The following is a 15299-nucleotide window of genomic DNA, read 5'->3' on the forward strand; positions in this document are numbered from 1 at the left end:
GTTGCAACTGTAGATACCGAAATACTTGAAAAAAATAAATCGCATTTAGGACGTAAAATGAAAAAATATATACAAGTAATATAAATTTGAAATTTTATCAAAAATTCTGCTTATCTCAATATATTTAAATCAATACTTTTTTTTTATTTGAGTGTTCTAAAACTCGTGTGATTCGTCTTTAACTCTCTACGTTTCTTATTTTTCTTTCCATTATATTTTTTTCTTTCTTACTTGTAGTTCTTTCTTTCATATGACAGATGGAAATCAACAGTCCCAATTTACGTGGAAAAACAATCCACACTTGTTATTGTTGCCACACTTGCTATAGTACTATAAGAACGTAAAATATTGATAAAGCTACCGTAGGTGTATCATAGAGAAATTGAAAGAGAGAGAAAGAATTATGTTTACTCAAGTGAACATAACTCGAATTTTGTCATTTAACAGTAATAACAAATAATAATTAATTGCCACTCATATATCAAACGACTATAAATTTATAAGAAGTATACGTATATTTGGTATAAACTACTTATTTGTCATTTAAAGACTCAATTATACAAAACACGACGTTCAGCTCATGTGACATCACGAATTATCTGTTTGATTGTTTATGTAAAATTGCATTTTCCGATTACTTCATTGAAAATATTTATTTAGTTATAGTTTAGTCTCGTATTTACTCAACTCACTTTTAACTTAACAATATATTAAAAGTGATGCTTCCAAGTGCATTTCCATAAAGGTAAAAAAGTTACATCGATATGCTGCACACGTTCACGGACGTTACCTCTTTTAGCCACACTCGTCGCTGTTTGCATTCGAATGTAAATTAGTTTGACTAATGCCTCGATGGAACGTCTTGAAACCTTTATCAAAGTCATTCGTGATTTATCGGTCATTCCTTATTTATCTCGTAAAAAGAGGAACAATCATTCTGGACAAATATGTATCGAGACACAGAATTACTACACCTACTGCAAATTTTAAAAATGTACAATCGTTGTTTATTATAATAAAATAAACCTTCGATATCGTGATTCAATCAGGTTCATTATTAGAAACACGACAATTAGCTTAGAATTTAGTATCTATATAATCGATCCTGTATACAGAGAGTAGTTGCAGCAATGAAGTATAATTTCAGAAATAGAAAATAAATAATATACTTTTTTTTTATATCTTTTTACGGCGATAATATGGAACAGAAACAAAAATTAATTTTTTATTTAAAACAAAAGTGTCAAATCAATATTCCATCTCTCTTGGCGATAAATACGTTTTCTGATTATGTTTACGCGCAGCTATTTAAACGCAACGAATGATATTCTTCTTGCATCTAATTATTCTCAGCGTCCAGCTGGTTCTACACATCCGAGAAAACATTATCGAATGTAATTTTACTCTCTCATGCGAGTGCGTGCAAGTGCGATCACGAACATCTATTCGTTAAAATTCAGGATTTAATTATTTCTTTAAAGACATCGAATTGCCGATCGTAATCCGACAGAACGAAGTGAGCGATTAAATTGTTCTGGCGTAAAAACAAGGATTCCATGAATCTCGTAACCCCGTCTTTCAAATTAAAATACGGCAATTTGTAAGCGTGTAATTATCGGTGTTATCGTTGTTTGATTTTAATTGACTTCTAAAGATGATCTGTAAAAATAAAAGCAGCTGTTTAGGCGACCTTCGCGCGGTGAGCCTTTTCTCCGTGGAATAATAATGAGCGAATTTCCTTAATGCATTTGCGTTCACGTCTAGCGCGTCGAGCTATCCGTGCTCTAATTTGCATTAACCGTTGCCTCGGATGCCCGTTAGTAAATCATTAATTTCAATGTCGACTGTGAAACGGTTTCGCCGGAAAATGGAACGTTGCGTTCAACGATGCGAATTTTACGTGGGCTCATTAATTTGCGCGAAATGAACGCATGGATTAAACAATGTGATCGAGGTATGTAATTGGATCTTGTATTCATTCGTGTTTTTTTTCTTTTCTTTTTCTCTTCTCCTTTTTTCAAATATCACGTTTGTTATTTATTACAGTGAGCTGGACGTTTTATCGACATTAGGTACAATGTTCATTATATGTACTATGTATCATGTTCAGGTATACATTACGTAAGATGTATTACATTTGACGATGCAGAATCCTCATTATGGATTTTAATATTAATAAATCTTGTTGTTAGGCAGTAAATTCAACTGAAATTTTTAAGCTTTGTAGCACTGCATTTAAGCATTATCGATATACTTTGCTGCTGGAGAAGCGTATTTAAAATCACACGATCGTGTTTATATCATCGTGATTGATTGATTACAATTTTGTGCATCAAAGGGTTGATAATTATGCGGTAAACTATGTAAATGCACGTAATTTGTATCTGACCATAATTGAGACTTCGAGTTGCTTGCTAGACACTTATAGTTTCAAAGTCACTCCATGGAGATGATGACGTAATATTGAGCTCATTCCGCTAGAAATTTACATTCGATTTCGGGTCGCAGGAATTTATATGAGTCATACATTTCTGAAACAAAATCGCAAGTGATGTATCAATTAAATAGAATAAATTGTTTTTATTGTTTATTTAATTCTTAATGCGTAAATGGCAATAATACATTGGAGTTGTAAAACGCACTATTTAATTATTCATATTTTTGTAGATAATATCAGAACAAGGGCTTCCATAAATTTTGCTACGGTCGCCGCATCATATATTTACTATTTTTATTTTATTATTTATTTTAAAGATTTTTTACTTCTGAATTGGCGTAAATTGGACAAAATTAGTCTTCTCTTATAAAGTTGGAAAGCTCTTTACAGCTTGCTTTCAGTTTCACGCAAATTCCACACTCCTGACAAAGTTAACGAACGAAGATCACAGGAGAAAAACATGATAAGCATATCTACATGAATTTTCTGATTTTAATATTACTTTATGTTGGATGATTTTAATATCACGTAAGCGAAAATGAAAATTTGTAACGATTAGGAAAACAATAACAATATTTTCTTGCTATGACAAGAAATTTTTTTAGAATTTTAAAGACTACGATAAAATATATGAAAGTTAAAATGCATGTTGCAAAGCAAAGAAGAATGATAACTTTTGTGAGATAAGATTGACAACGCATATTTACATAAAATTTAAACTAACATAGAACAATATAACGGAACCACAATAGCCGCGACCCATAAAAAATATTTCACGAACGAGAAGAAAAATATTATCACTCAGGTCATATAACAATATGCACTGGCATACAGCAGTATGACATTAACCGGTCAACAATATCTTAATGCACGGAAGCACGATAGCACGATAGCTTATCGAGCGAAAGAACTGCAACGAGGCGAACGAACAAGATACAAACGGAAACTTTTCATACATCGCGTTTCGTCGTTGAGATTCGTTTTCTCTGGCAACCGTGAGCTCGCGCATAGTCCATAAATTGCAAATTTCTCTGTACTTTCACATCAACTGCCTAGTTTCGCCTATACGAGACCGCAATTTCAGGGTCAAAGGACATCACTGTGACCTTGATTCCTGGGGCCATCTCGGTCACGAGAGTTTGTTTATAATGGAAAGTATATTAATAGAATTGATATAGTAATCGTGTGACCGTTTTACGGAATCAACTCTTGGTATCTGAATGCGAGAACGACCGATTTGTGATTAATTGTTACGTACACTTTCTAATTATATTAAGAACTTAATGAAAAGCTAAACTTGCTGTGATTCGTCCAATTTTTATAGTTCAATCTTTTCCTTTATTTTAGCAAACATAGAAGACTTTTAATATTTTAGAGAATTCTTCAGCATAGAAACGAGAATTTATATTCTATACGTAAATCGAGTAATCGTTTGGGAAATTGTTTCATGAAATATCAAACTTTGAAGGATTATAAGATGTACACTGTGCCCTACTGTTCGAAAGTATCAGAAGACTTGCTTACTTTTGAATTGCAATTAAAGAATTGGATAAATCCTGTATACGAAGGATTAATAAAACAGAGAGTTTCTTTTCAACGATTTTGTTTCTTCTCGTGATCCTTTCTTACCTCTGTTCCGTGTTCTATGAATTTTATATTGTAAGACGCTTCCGCGGGGAAACCAGGCCAAATCTTACACGATTTATCGTCCCATGCTTTTATAAATTATCAATCTTTTTATACTTACAGCCTATTTAGTCTTCCTCGTTACGGAGGGCAATTAAGTTACTAAAGAAACACCAGTCGTATATTCTTTCTTGTCTCTATAAACGATACGGTTTTTTATTATGTTTTAATTGGTTCCTGTTAAGCCGATTATCTTCTCCTTTTCAATTTTCGCTCTTTCTTCGAACCTTTGAACCCTTCTTTCATACCCTTGATGTATCGTCGACACGAGAAACTCGTAACGAAGCAAACAGTTAACATTGACCCAGATCATCGTGCTTTTTTGTTTCTGCCCGTAATGCTTTGCCATGATTAATCGACGGGGCAGTAGTATATCGTTTATCGCGTTAAAGTTCAGAAAAGGTAACTTCTTTCACGTGCTATGTAGCTTGGAAGTTTGTTCGCAGGAGGATTGCATCAGGTGTACGCTTATAGTGACGGGGCACATTTTGCAACCTCCTGTCGAGTCTTCTTCAGCCGAGCAAAAAGTCAATAACGTCGACGTATTATGTCTATATTCTTATTTATGAAGCGATTTTTAGAGATAGCGGGAAAAATAGTCGACCACGTCTCATGCCGTGAAATTACTGTTCATCGATGACATTTATTTTAAACCATCGCAGTTTTTGTCAGAGGTAATCCACCGTCAGAATTTGCAAAATTATAATAAAGCTCGATCGAAGATATTAGGCCCATCGGTAAAGTAACTGAAGCTGTCAAAATGGAATTCTCAACTTTTTATGTCTTTAATCCTTTGAGTACTTGGTTCATACAGGCAACATGAAAGATGTACGAGCGTTTAATGCTTGTAGTGGCGAGCATATAAATAGCAACATTCTGTTTTCGTAATTCGTGTGAAATAAGTAATGTTTATCTTTACATTAATATTATTACGTCGAGAGAAAGAGGGAGAATGAAATATTTGCAAGATTCTAATAGATATTCGAAGAAATATATATATACCATTTATTTATAATGGTGCTATACTATAATATACTTTTTATGTATGTGTTACCTATATCTAAATTAATTTTATTATGTTGTGGATACACATAAAAGAGTAGATGAAAACAAAATCATCAAAGAAACTGGATATTGTGTAAACAATAATGTAGACGTATACACAATTAATTTTGAACTGTATCATGAAAGAAGTAATTACTTTCATGATATATTTACAAAAAGTTCAAATCATTGGAATAATTCTTTTTTCTACAACATATTATTATTTTAATAAGCACCAAAAACGTTAATAATCATATATAACATGTAGATATGTTGTAAACATTAGTATACCTTTGAATGCATCAACCCAAAACTGACGCTTATTTGATATCGAAGAATTGTAGTATACACAGCTTGATGTCGTTCGATTAGCGAAATTGAAATTTTCAAGCGCAAGCTGTGTTCTTTTGAAAGAAATATCTCTAACTTTACGAACATTACAGCTAACTTCGTCATAAACCATACTATATAATGTAATTGTCAGAATTGAAATCTCCGCGTCCTTCTTAATGAATTATCTTTTGTCTGTTTTTTTCCCTTTTTTTTTGTTTAACGCTAGTATTCGGTACGAGCGTGTCATTGAATCTAATTGCAATACTAGCGAAACTTGGTATATTTCTTCCGAAAGATCACAGTTGATACTCGAAAGCCAGAACTTTAACAACCAAGTTTTTTCCACTATTGATTCGGACGAACAGAATTTATAACTCTACTACGTGCCTCTTAAATTTATCTACGCTTCAACATTGTAAGACTTCAAGGCCATTTGAACGTTTCATCGCAAGACGCTTCATCTTCCAAGCTCAAGGGACAGTATTCATCAGCAGTGACCCTGTCCAAATCCCCTATATCCGCTCTAGGTTTGAACGGTAGCTCGGAAACCAAAATACCTTCTAGTGGTTCTTTTTCATCCGCGTCCTCCTCGAACTCCCAAAAATCATCATTGGAAACGTGATTGCTGATGACCGACTTAAAATCCTTTTCACTGAACGTGATCGTTTTCACGTTTCGTCTTTTGGATAATTGCTTCTCGCGTAAAATGTCCCTAGACATGGCCAGCTTCCTGTCGTATCTGATTCTCTTAACCGTGCTCTTAGACACTTGAGAGACTGATCGATGACGATCGTCGTTCTCGTGACGTTCGAGGTCATGGTCGTCGTGATTAATAGGTTGTCGAGAATCCTGTTCATTCTCGGTCGACTTCCTTCTTTCCAGCTCCGATTCCGCGACAGTTCCCAGGAATGCATTTTTATCGGTAGATCCCCCTGCGGCGGCCTCGTTTTCACTGGTGCCACCTGTCACCTGTGGCTCTCCATTCGTTTCCACGGAATCATTTTCTGCAGCTTCGACCGCACGCGTAATCGTTTCGACAGCTTTGAGAATCTCCCGCGATGGCTCCACCGTCGGATCGGGGTGTGGCGTGGTAACCGCGGAACCGGTCTTATCGACCGAGTCAGCTTGTATGTCGGACCTCATTCGCGGATTCTTTCGATACTCTTCCTCCAAGTAGCTCCGGAACTGATCTCTGAAGTAACTGTCGATCATTTTCCACACGCTGGTGCTGTACCAGGTGAGTATACCAATGAGAAACACGCCGCGAAAGATCAATCCCAGCATGATCACACTCGAGTGTTATTTATTGCTAAATATTGCTCGTGGTAAATCAAACGAATAATAAGAATGCACGTTATCTAACGATTGATATTTTGCTTATTAAAATTTATGAAGAGTCTGTGATAAAATGTCCATGATTATGGTCTACTGTAAAGTAAACGACGGAATACTTTTAGGAAGTTTGAGTAAGAGTACCTTATGACCTAGAGAATCGATACATAGATACTTGATACTGTGGTACAAACAAGGTAAAATAAATATTTCTGTAGGTCTTTGATGTCGAATCATGTTACGTGTTACGTTAATGCGAGCGTACGTCTAGAGTTCTTGTTCAGAAAGCAAAGGATAATTTGCAGCGTGTAGTTATAAACGCTGAATTACTTCAAGAAAATGCCTTAGATATATCGATCGTAGTGTCGTTAACTTCTCTCTACTATATCAAACTTCGTCCGAGATTTTTTCTCAAATTTTGTGGATAGTTTCGCTCAAAAGTTTCCGCTTATTCCGTTTCCCCGAAATAGTATTCCTTCAGAATACTCATAGCTTCCTGCATTTTTGGAAATCCCATCGTGACAAAAACTAAAATCGAATTGGCGATTACGAACAGTCGCATCATTTCGAGACCGCTGTTAGATCTTAACCATTCGCTGAATCCTTGATTATCCACGTCCTTCTCAACATCGTTTTTCTCATTTTTCTTGTCTTCCGGGCCGTTCATTTCGTTCTGTCGTCCTTTTCCGCCTTTGTTTTCATAATTGCCGCGCTTTTTCATCGCTTCTATGTGGATTGCATCTGAAACTTATGAAATTGCCATTTTTAACAATTGCAGACAAAAATTAGATAGATACACGCTTCCGCTTTTGAAATAGCATTCTATTTTTATCGCACTGTAAATTATTCTTGTTGATTCAAGTTTCACGAGAAATATCCCATGGAACACTAATTTTGGACATCACTTTTCTGGAGTACAGTTCCTGCGTATCTATAGTAAGCGCGCCTAAAATACATTGCTTTAGAAGCCGAGGGGTTCACAGTAAAAATGGAATTGTAATGTTTTTAGTTCACTGTTGTGCTCATTCATGTGCTCGCTTGGTCTTATTGTATCGACAACTAAGACAGTAAGTTTAAAATATTTAGTGTCTTCATAATTTTCCTTTCTATCGTTTTTGTCCCAAATTGGAATGAAACATTGATGCAATAAAAAAGCAGTAGTCAATTGAATTATTACTGACGTTCCGTTGCATTAAGAAGCCAATTTATTGAAAATATTAAAAGATATGAACAGAAAAATTCAATTTATTAAATTATTTAATTCCATTCGCGCGTAATTAAAATTTAATTTGACATATCGCTTTAAAGTATTGATTTCGTCATTTCGTGGTTTCATAATAAATATTAATGAAACACGGTATTCGATCAAGAAATTCTCAATTGATGTACTGACGTGATGTTTATGGAATATGAACCGTCATGTGAATAATGAATTACCATGTACGCCAATAGCGTCACATGTGTGAGGATTACGATTAATTTAAATTTAATAATCAGCTGCGAAATAAATGAATATACAACTCATGTGTTTGCTTGAAAACAGAACAAATCTCTCTCGTCATAGTCATTGTTTGTAATCAAATTATATCGTGCAAGAGCACAAGAAACAAAACACGATTTGTGTTGGCAATTTACTATGGCAGCAAACGTGTTAATTACAATGATACGAATCACAATTGATCATGATACTTACCTATAATCTTCTATAATATTCTCTCTAATCCCCTACTCTACCTATACGATAGACAATATCTAGTCTATCGTCTAATCTTTCTAATTCCCTCGAAATGACGAAACCAATGAAAATCACTCGACGATTAATTTCGTACTGTTCTTTAAATTTAATATATAATTTAATATCAGAATTCAAGAATCCCAACGATTGGGATCATCTTTTCCTAAAGATGTACCAAATACGTTAAAGCATTCGACATCGGAATAATTATATTCCCACCATCTTTTCGATTCTACCATAATGGAGTTCCTCTAATCGTTGTAAAATTGCGGTATCGCGTCCATGAATTCGACGGCATAACAGTTTCGTAGTAATCGATGCAGGCTAAATGAACTGGATTTTAGTACGCCCATCCGTACTGTTGTCTTCGAAATGTTAGACGATCCACGTGCATTAACTTTCGTATACAGCACCGATAGAGGCGGGATATTTCAGACATTCCGGCACGTACGGAAGAGACGAATGCTCGTGTCATCCAATGTATGCGCGTAATTTACTTGCGTGTGTGTAATGCCGTGTGGAAAATACATACGTATGTATAGCTGTTAAACGCGTGCAGGTTTTAGGACAAGCAGCCGTACAACGAAAGCATCCATTTCTGCGCCACGCGTGTTCCTCGCCACTCGAGAAAGCAATCTACGGTGGCTACAAAAAGTACTGGCACACGTCCTTATTTTCCAATGAAGTGTTTTTCTAATCCGGTTCTACGCTTCATTTTCATAATTTCAAATTTTTTTTAGTCATATACGGGGATACTACTAAACGATACTAAATTTAATTGTATTTAGCTTTAATTAATTGGTGCTCAAATGCTATAACGAATAGAATGGTCTGACGATACTCTTTTTTTATACATAATTCGTTCTTCGCTTTGAAACTTAGGTTGTTTGATATTTTTTGTATTTTTATAAAGTAGAAAATATTTTGTAAGTTTGGAGAAGTTTCCTTACGTAGAGAGATGTTTAAATAGAGCACATTTCCTATTACACTTGTTAATTCGTGTAGCGAATCATGTTTCTTAGAACATTGAACATTATTGTTATAATAAACTCTATAAGTAGTTACAGAAATGAGTAAATACAATTTTGTATTGTGGTTTTCCTTTATTAAGGGTAAGATGAATCATTTCAAAGAAGTTGGATTGTTTTATCAAATTGTTGTTTACAATTAATCGAGACTTGATAATAGAGCTGAAAAGTTTCTAAGAAACTTCTGATATTGTTTCAAGGAAGAAAAAGCAAAATTTTCACAGAGAGAATGTTGGTGTATTTAAATACTTATCTGCGACAGTGTACGTGTAAACGACTAGAATATATTATAAATCATCTCCGAACCTATTCCCATAAAATGTTTAGAAAAGTAATGAGTAAATAATGTAAAAATTTTATAGAAAATTTCAAGAGTAATATGATTTTAAAATTAGCATAGGCACACAGGAACAAGTGTTCAGAATTGTATTATGACGTTGGTGTGAAATGTCGGTATAGTATTGGTTAACACAGAATTCCCACACTTTATCACGGCCTTGTTTCTTCTCTAAAACTTGGACTTCTCTATTGAGCTTCTAATTACCGAAGTTTGCTCTTTCATTATTTCTGTTGAAACTTGCATAATGTATGGCAAAAGTTGGACCGCCGTTGGCAAAAATAGATAGTTGTTAACTAGGAGACAATTATAAGACTTCATCGGTACAATGCTATGTCTATCGTTCGTCTCTTGTCTTCTTTCATCCCTTATAGACCTTTACATTTTGGTATCGATCGCTTTGCTAGGATTTAATGTTACATAATTTACAAGAATATCGTTGCTTTAATGTCGCATTTTTGCTTCGAAGGTGATATGATTAAGATACAGTAATTTTCCATAAAATGCTAACAACTGGTTTTAAACATATTGACACATTTCTTTATCCAATGGAAGATCTATTATAAAATAGAATAAGAGGTTTTATTTTTGTAATTTTTAATGTATATTTTTTGCAAAACTATCAGAAATTTTCTCGCCGTACTTTGAAAAATGTGCCTTACTACTTCTGCACATTGATCTAGATGCTATAATAGTAAATAATAAAATAAAAGTTGAAAAATCGTGATTACTTAAACGACTGACCAATGTTGTCGTTCTACCTTATCTGTAAAATTTAATATTATTTTTATCTCCTTTAATTCCTTTCAGCCTGTTCAAACGATATTTAAGGTTTTACGAAACTCGTAAACGAAATATCGTAGACCAGTGCGAGTTCAATCCCCGAAATTGCATCGCAACTAGATCAGCATATTGTAATTGTCTCATGAATAAATATAAGCTTGTTTTCGTATAAGTAGGATGGCAAGTGCAGGCCGATAAATTTTTCCTCCATGGGTTTAAAACTGGTTCGTCCCTTCCTTGCTCCGTTTAAACGTGATTTAAAGTTGCCCTCAGAAAGTTAGCGTTGATGCGTTGCATAAATGAACAATCTCCCGAATGGCATATTCCAAGATTATATATTTAAAAAGTAACTTAATCTAATAAGACTTTTATCCATGTTATCTGTCTCTTTTCCACGTGCAATCGACTAAAAATATATTTATACTCGTCTGTGATATATATTACTATCTTTTTTTTTTTTTACGTAGGTGTTTATCTTTTATTGGTGAGAATAGAAAAATTCAGTAGATAATTTAAAATAAACTACGAAGAAAAATTCAATAAAGAAATAGTAGCGAACTCCATTCTGTAGCAATCTAATAGAAGAAATTTTGCGTACAATGTTGGGTCTCTCAAATTATGATTCAAATTAAAATTATTATTTATTCCCTTCACCCATCTTTCACTCCGTAGATTCGTGTTATATTTATTCATCTCATCATTACATCACTCTATTAACGGTATCCTACCTCAATCATTAACTATAAATCACGAAATTTATCATATGACAAGAATGGAAACATTGGAGATACATAGCTCGCGAGTTGGCATCGCGAACACGATATTTTACAGTTGGACGATCATCCTTCACCGCGTGTATTTTTGTTTTTTTCATTCCCGCTCTTTTCCGATTCAATGTAAAAGTTGGACATGCTTTATGAAGTCCACCAAAACTAAATTACCCGAACGCGAGAGGTTTTGATCGCGTGAGAACTCACCGCGATAAATCAGCTTCCTGTCGATCACCGTGCAAAGGTCAGTGAATCACACGATTCGACGTTGAATTTTCACGCAACTTTTCTGCTCGCTGGATTTTCGTGTCGTGGCACATGCAAAGACCGTCGCCAACTGGTTGCTAGTTTTTCTCTTCTATATTGTTGTGGATCGTGTTCATAAGGCTTCTTCAGTTGGTAAGCTCATTACAAGACTCGCTGCTCGCGTCGAGGGTTCTTCGAAGCTCGCTCGTATCGCGTATAAAATGGTTCGAGAAATGTTTGAAATTGAGATAATTTGAAAGAACGAAAATTAATTGTCGCATGAAAGATACGAAAAGTTTCTTTCGTTTTATGAGGAAATAATAGACGTACAACGTTTTTTCTTTTATATTACTTTGTCGAATTACGTACGATCCATTTTGTTCTGTTGAGATAAACAGCGCGACATTTTACAAACTTGGTTTCACGTTTGTAGGAAGGTGCACTGTTGTAAAAAGTACGTTTGCGAAAGAAAACACTTTTCGGACAAATAATATAATGTACAGTTGACGTTTCGATGATCTTTTCTTAAGACATATGCGTAGGTTTGGTATTCTGTACTGGAGGTATAACGTTCGTAATATCCAATGAATTTGTCTAATAATAACTTGAAACATTATAATATGATAAGATAAAAGAAAACGAACTTCGAAGCACGGACAATTATGTTGAATTGCAGCAACAATTGTATGGAATATCTACAATTATATCGAAGGTATGAAATAAGATAAAAAAGGAGATTTAGCTTTGGAGGTGTGAAATATAACGATTATTAGGAAATTAGATTAGATTTTCAATGACAGTATGTAGATGTTTGTTCGATTTAACTTGTGGTGACGATCAATTTGGTACACGATGATCGATACGGGTTTTCAAATACGACGTTATTTTCCATTTAGAATGTGTCAGTTAAAACAAGGAACGCTTCATCAATCACGCGCTTTATACAATACTTTCCGTAAAAGAGTATCAAAAAATAATGACATGCTTTTCTATCGCTTGACGAAAATAAAATGTAAATTTTCACGAAACATTATGTTATTAATTATTACTCTTCAAAGTGTATTTGATCATCAGTATAATATAAATATGCAAGTTCTATTGAAATAAATGACCTGCATATTTAAAAATCACGTAAAAGCATGATAAGTATATTTTTCTCGATCCTTTTATTTTAAAGTCACTTTATGACTAATAAACGTTTTAACACAAAACAGCTGAAAATGGAAAGATCCTGTTAGCTCCAGTCAAAAGTATAAAACCGAGACAAGCAGTATTTTCATATCCACGATATTTGAATATCTTTCATTATCTTAATATTATGACAGACACTCACTAAACAGAGTGAAAAATGCTTGTTGAATCCCAAATCAAGTAGAAGAATAATATTGATAATATAAGATTTATTAATAATATATCGCAGTTTAAAACTGTCGCTTTGTAAAAAATGTAAAATTTGACTGATCCTTATCATCTTCTTTCTCTGTATCACTGCCAACAAGACACACGCTTTTCATTCTATGGATTTTTTTATTCCTGGTATTTTATTGCAGAATTTTATTATTTGCTTGTTTGATGCGACGTTTCATTCGTTTTAAAATACGTACGGAAGTTTTTGAGGACACCGCTCGAAACCGTACCATAGTACTTCGATATTCAATAACTATCCGCTAATCCGCTATTCTACGTAAGTATGTCGAATCACTAGAAGCCAGATACCTGAATATTTGTTCTTTTTTCCACTTTAGGTTCATCGGCTTCGGAATTATTAGTGATAAACATAGACTATGTATATGTAGAAATATATGTGCAAGGATAGATAAAATGTTTTCTTCTAATACAATTAATCCATATCATTTTTTATTCTTTTTCTTTTCTTTTTTTTTTTTATACTCTTTACGAATAAAATGTAAAATGTAAGTGTTACGTAATCGTTAGACGAGAAAAAGAGAGACTCTGAAGGGGCAGCCTCTTCATTAAGCTACCTCAAGGGATTGCTCTTTCTTGATGGAGAAATTGAATTCTAATATAGTTACCTCGATCTTCGTTTCAACGATGACGCTGGAAAAGCTAGAATGCATCTCTACATGGGTCTGTTTAATTTTTCTATTTTGTACAATTTTTCTCTTCGTTGCTCATAATTACGTTTACGTTCGTATTATAAAATATGCGGTGGGTACACTAATTTATTTTATAAATCTGATATGTATAGTTTACAAATTAAAAAGATATTTCGCCTAGCGAAAAAGGATCCTATTTTTCAATTTTCCCTTGATAACAGTTTCAGGAAAACATATATTTATATACATGTTACAGTTATACGTTTTAAACTGTGGTCTAGCTGTGTGGTTTGTCTCTGGTCTATCCGAGACAATATTTTTTCAACAGAGAGGAAAAGTCTCAGTTAGCGGATGAAAAGCTTCCTTTACGGTCAAGGGATGGAGTTTATTGGTCGTTTTGTTGAGAAATTTCCAGGTCGCTCGTAACTAATGTACCACGTACGAACGGTCAAGAGTCTCTGCGGAACTCTTACACTATACCATACCATACCCTTTCGTTCTATTTATCTTATATCTGCCAAGGAATACGTAGCTTTAGAAAGATTTCATGAGGTAACGAGAAATGATTGCACGACGTTCACCGACAGTGCAGTACAGATAGCAGAAGCAGCGAAAAATAAGTTTGATTTTACACGAATTTAATGGATAGAGATCATTATCTCTCTGATGTGTACAGATTATCACTGTCTATCAACAGACCAGTCTCTTTCTCTTCTCTTCTAGCGAATATATTGTCCTCAGAGCACGCATTGTTAGAGGATTTACATCGTTTCCTTTCGAGTGACATTACCAACTTCTTCTTAAACAATACGTCATTATCATATACTGTTGGCCATCAGACTCGCATAAACATCGCTAGCCGTGATTACCACGTGAACACAGACAGAACAAGGAACGTCGGAAGCACAATACCGTGCCATATCCGTGCCGCGACTATTTTAACTCTGAATTCTTAGTGTTAGTGGAAAGTGGAAAAGATGAGCAGGTAATGTGCATCGACGCGTTTCTGGGTAAGTCCGGAAGTAATTCGAACCAACAATTTTACGCGAGGAAATTGAAGGACGAGTGTAAACAAGCGGGAAAATCTAGAAGTAACTTTACGCAAAGTTTACGATATTTTCTCAGAATTTTTTTAATTATTTTGTAGTTCTATTTAGTTTTAACAATAAGTAGGTAATGAAGCTTCATTCATGGATACACTGACTTACAAATGAGAACAGATAACAGAGTATATATAAACATCTCTCAATAATGAAGATGCTTCCTAGAATTACAGTATTATAAATCTTCATAAATTTCAAACAATCTTCGTCGTAATCAATCGCAACGCAGCTTAGAAAGCTATTAATACGTATATTGTTTGCATACGGAATTGGTAAAGCATCATTAAGACTTCCGTGGGTTATTTATCAAAATCAACACGGCACTTAACGCGTTAACATATTGTTGACGGTATACCGTGAAATAAATTTTACCGCCGCTCCCATATTTCTGGAAAATATGTCAACGTT

At 34.3% G+C, this 15299-nt stretch overlaps 3 protein-coding genes across 6 annotated transcripts in view; 1 reads left to right on the forward strand and 2 right to left on the reverse strand.

Moving 5' to 3' along the window:
* Window positions 1-15299, forward strand: part of LOC122567188 — a 143789-nt gene that overhangs the window by 10586 nt on the left and 117904 nt on the right. The window lies entirely within an intron of this gene.
* Window positions 5105-6789, reverse strand: LOC122567190. The gene has a single exon (XM_043725504.1). The coding sequence runs from the start codon at window positions 6782-6784 to the stop codon at window positions 5924-5926; it is 861 nt and encodes a 286-aa protein (XP_043581439.1). The 5' UTR covers window positions 6785-6789; the 3' UTR covers window positions 5105-5923.
* On the reverse strand, window positions 7277-11833 carry LOC122567194. 2 transcript variants are annotated; one of them, XM_043725509.1, is made up of 2 exons: window positions 11693-11833; window positions 7277-7573 (listed from the first exon to the last, which is right to left on the reverse strand). In XM_043725509.1, the coding sequence occupies exon 2, from the start codon at window positions 7551-7553 to the stop codon at window positions 7281-7283; it is 273 nt and encodes a 90-aa protein (XP_043581444.1). In that variant the 5' UTR covers window positions 7554-7573; window positions 11693-11833; the 3' UTR covers window positions 7277-7280. The 2 variants fall into 2 exon arrangements, with proteins under 2 accessions (XP_043581444.1, XP_043581445.1); XM_043725510.1 differs by having other exon boundaries at window positions 7277-7579.

This window comes from Bombus pyrosoma, linkage group LG4, assembly GCF_014825855.1.
Source record: "Bombus pyrosoma isolate SC7728 linkage group LG4, ASM1482585v1, whole genome shotgun sequence".
Lineage (NCBI taxonomy): Eukaryota > Metazoa > Arthropoda > Insecta > Hymenoptera > Apidae > Bombus > Bombus pyrosoma.

Bases quoted from the DNA above. Each gene is read 5' to 3' on its own strand.
- LOC122567190 (XM_043725504.1), bottom strand. From the start codon at position 6,784: ATGCTGGGATTGATCTTTCGCGGCGTGTTTCTCATTGGTATACTCACC.
- LOC122567194 (XM_043725509.1), bottom strand. From the start codon at position 7,553: ATGAAAAAGCGCGGCAATTATGAAAACAAAGGCGGAAAAGGACGACAG.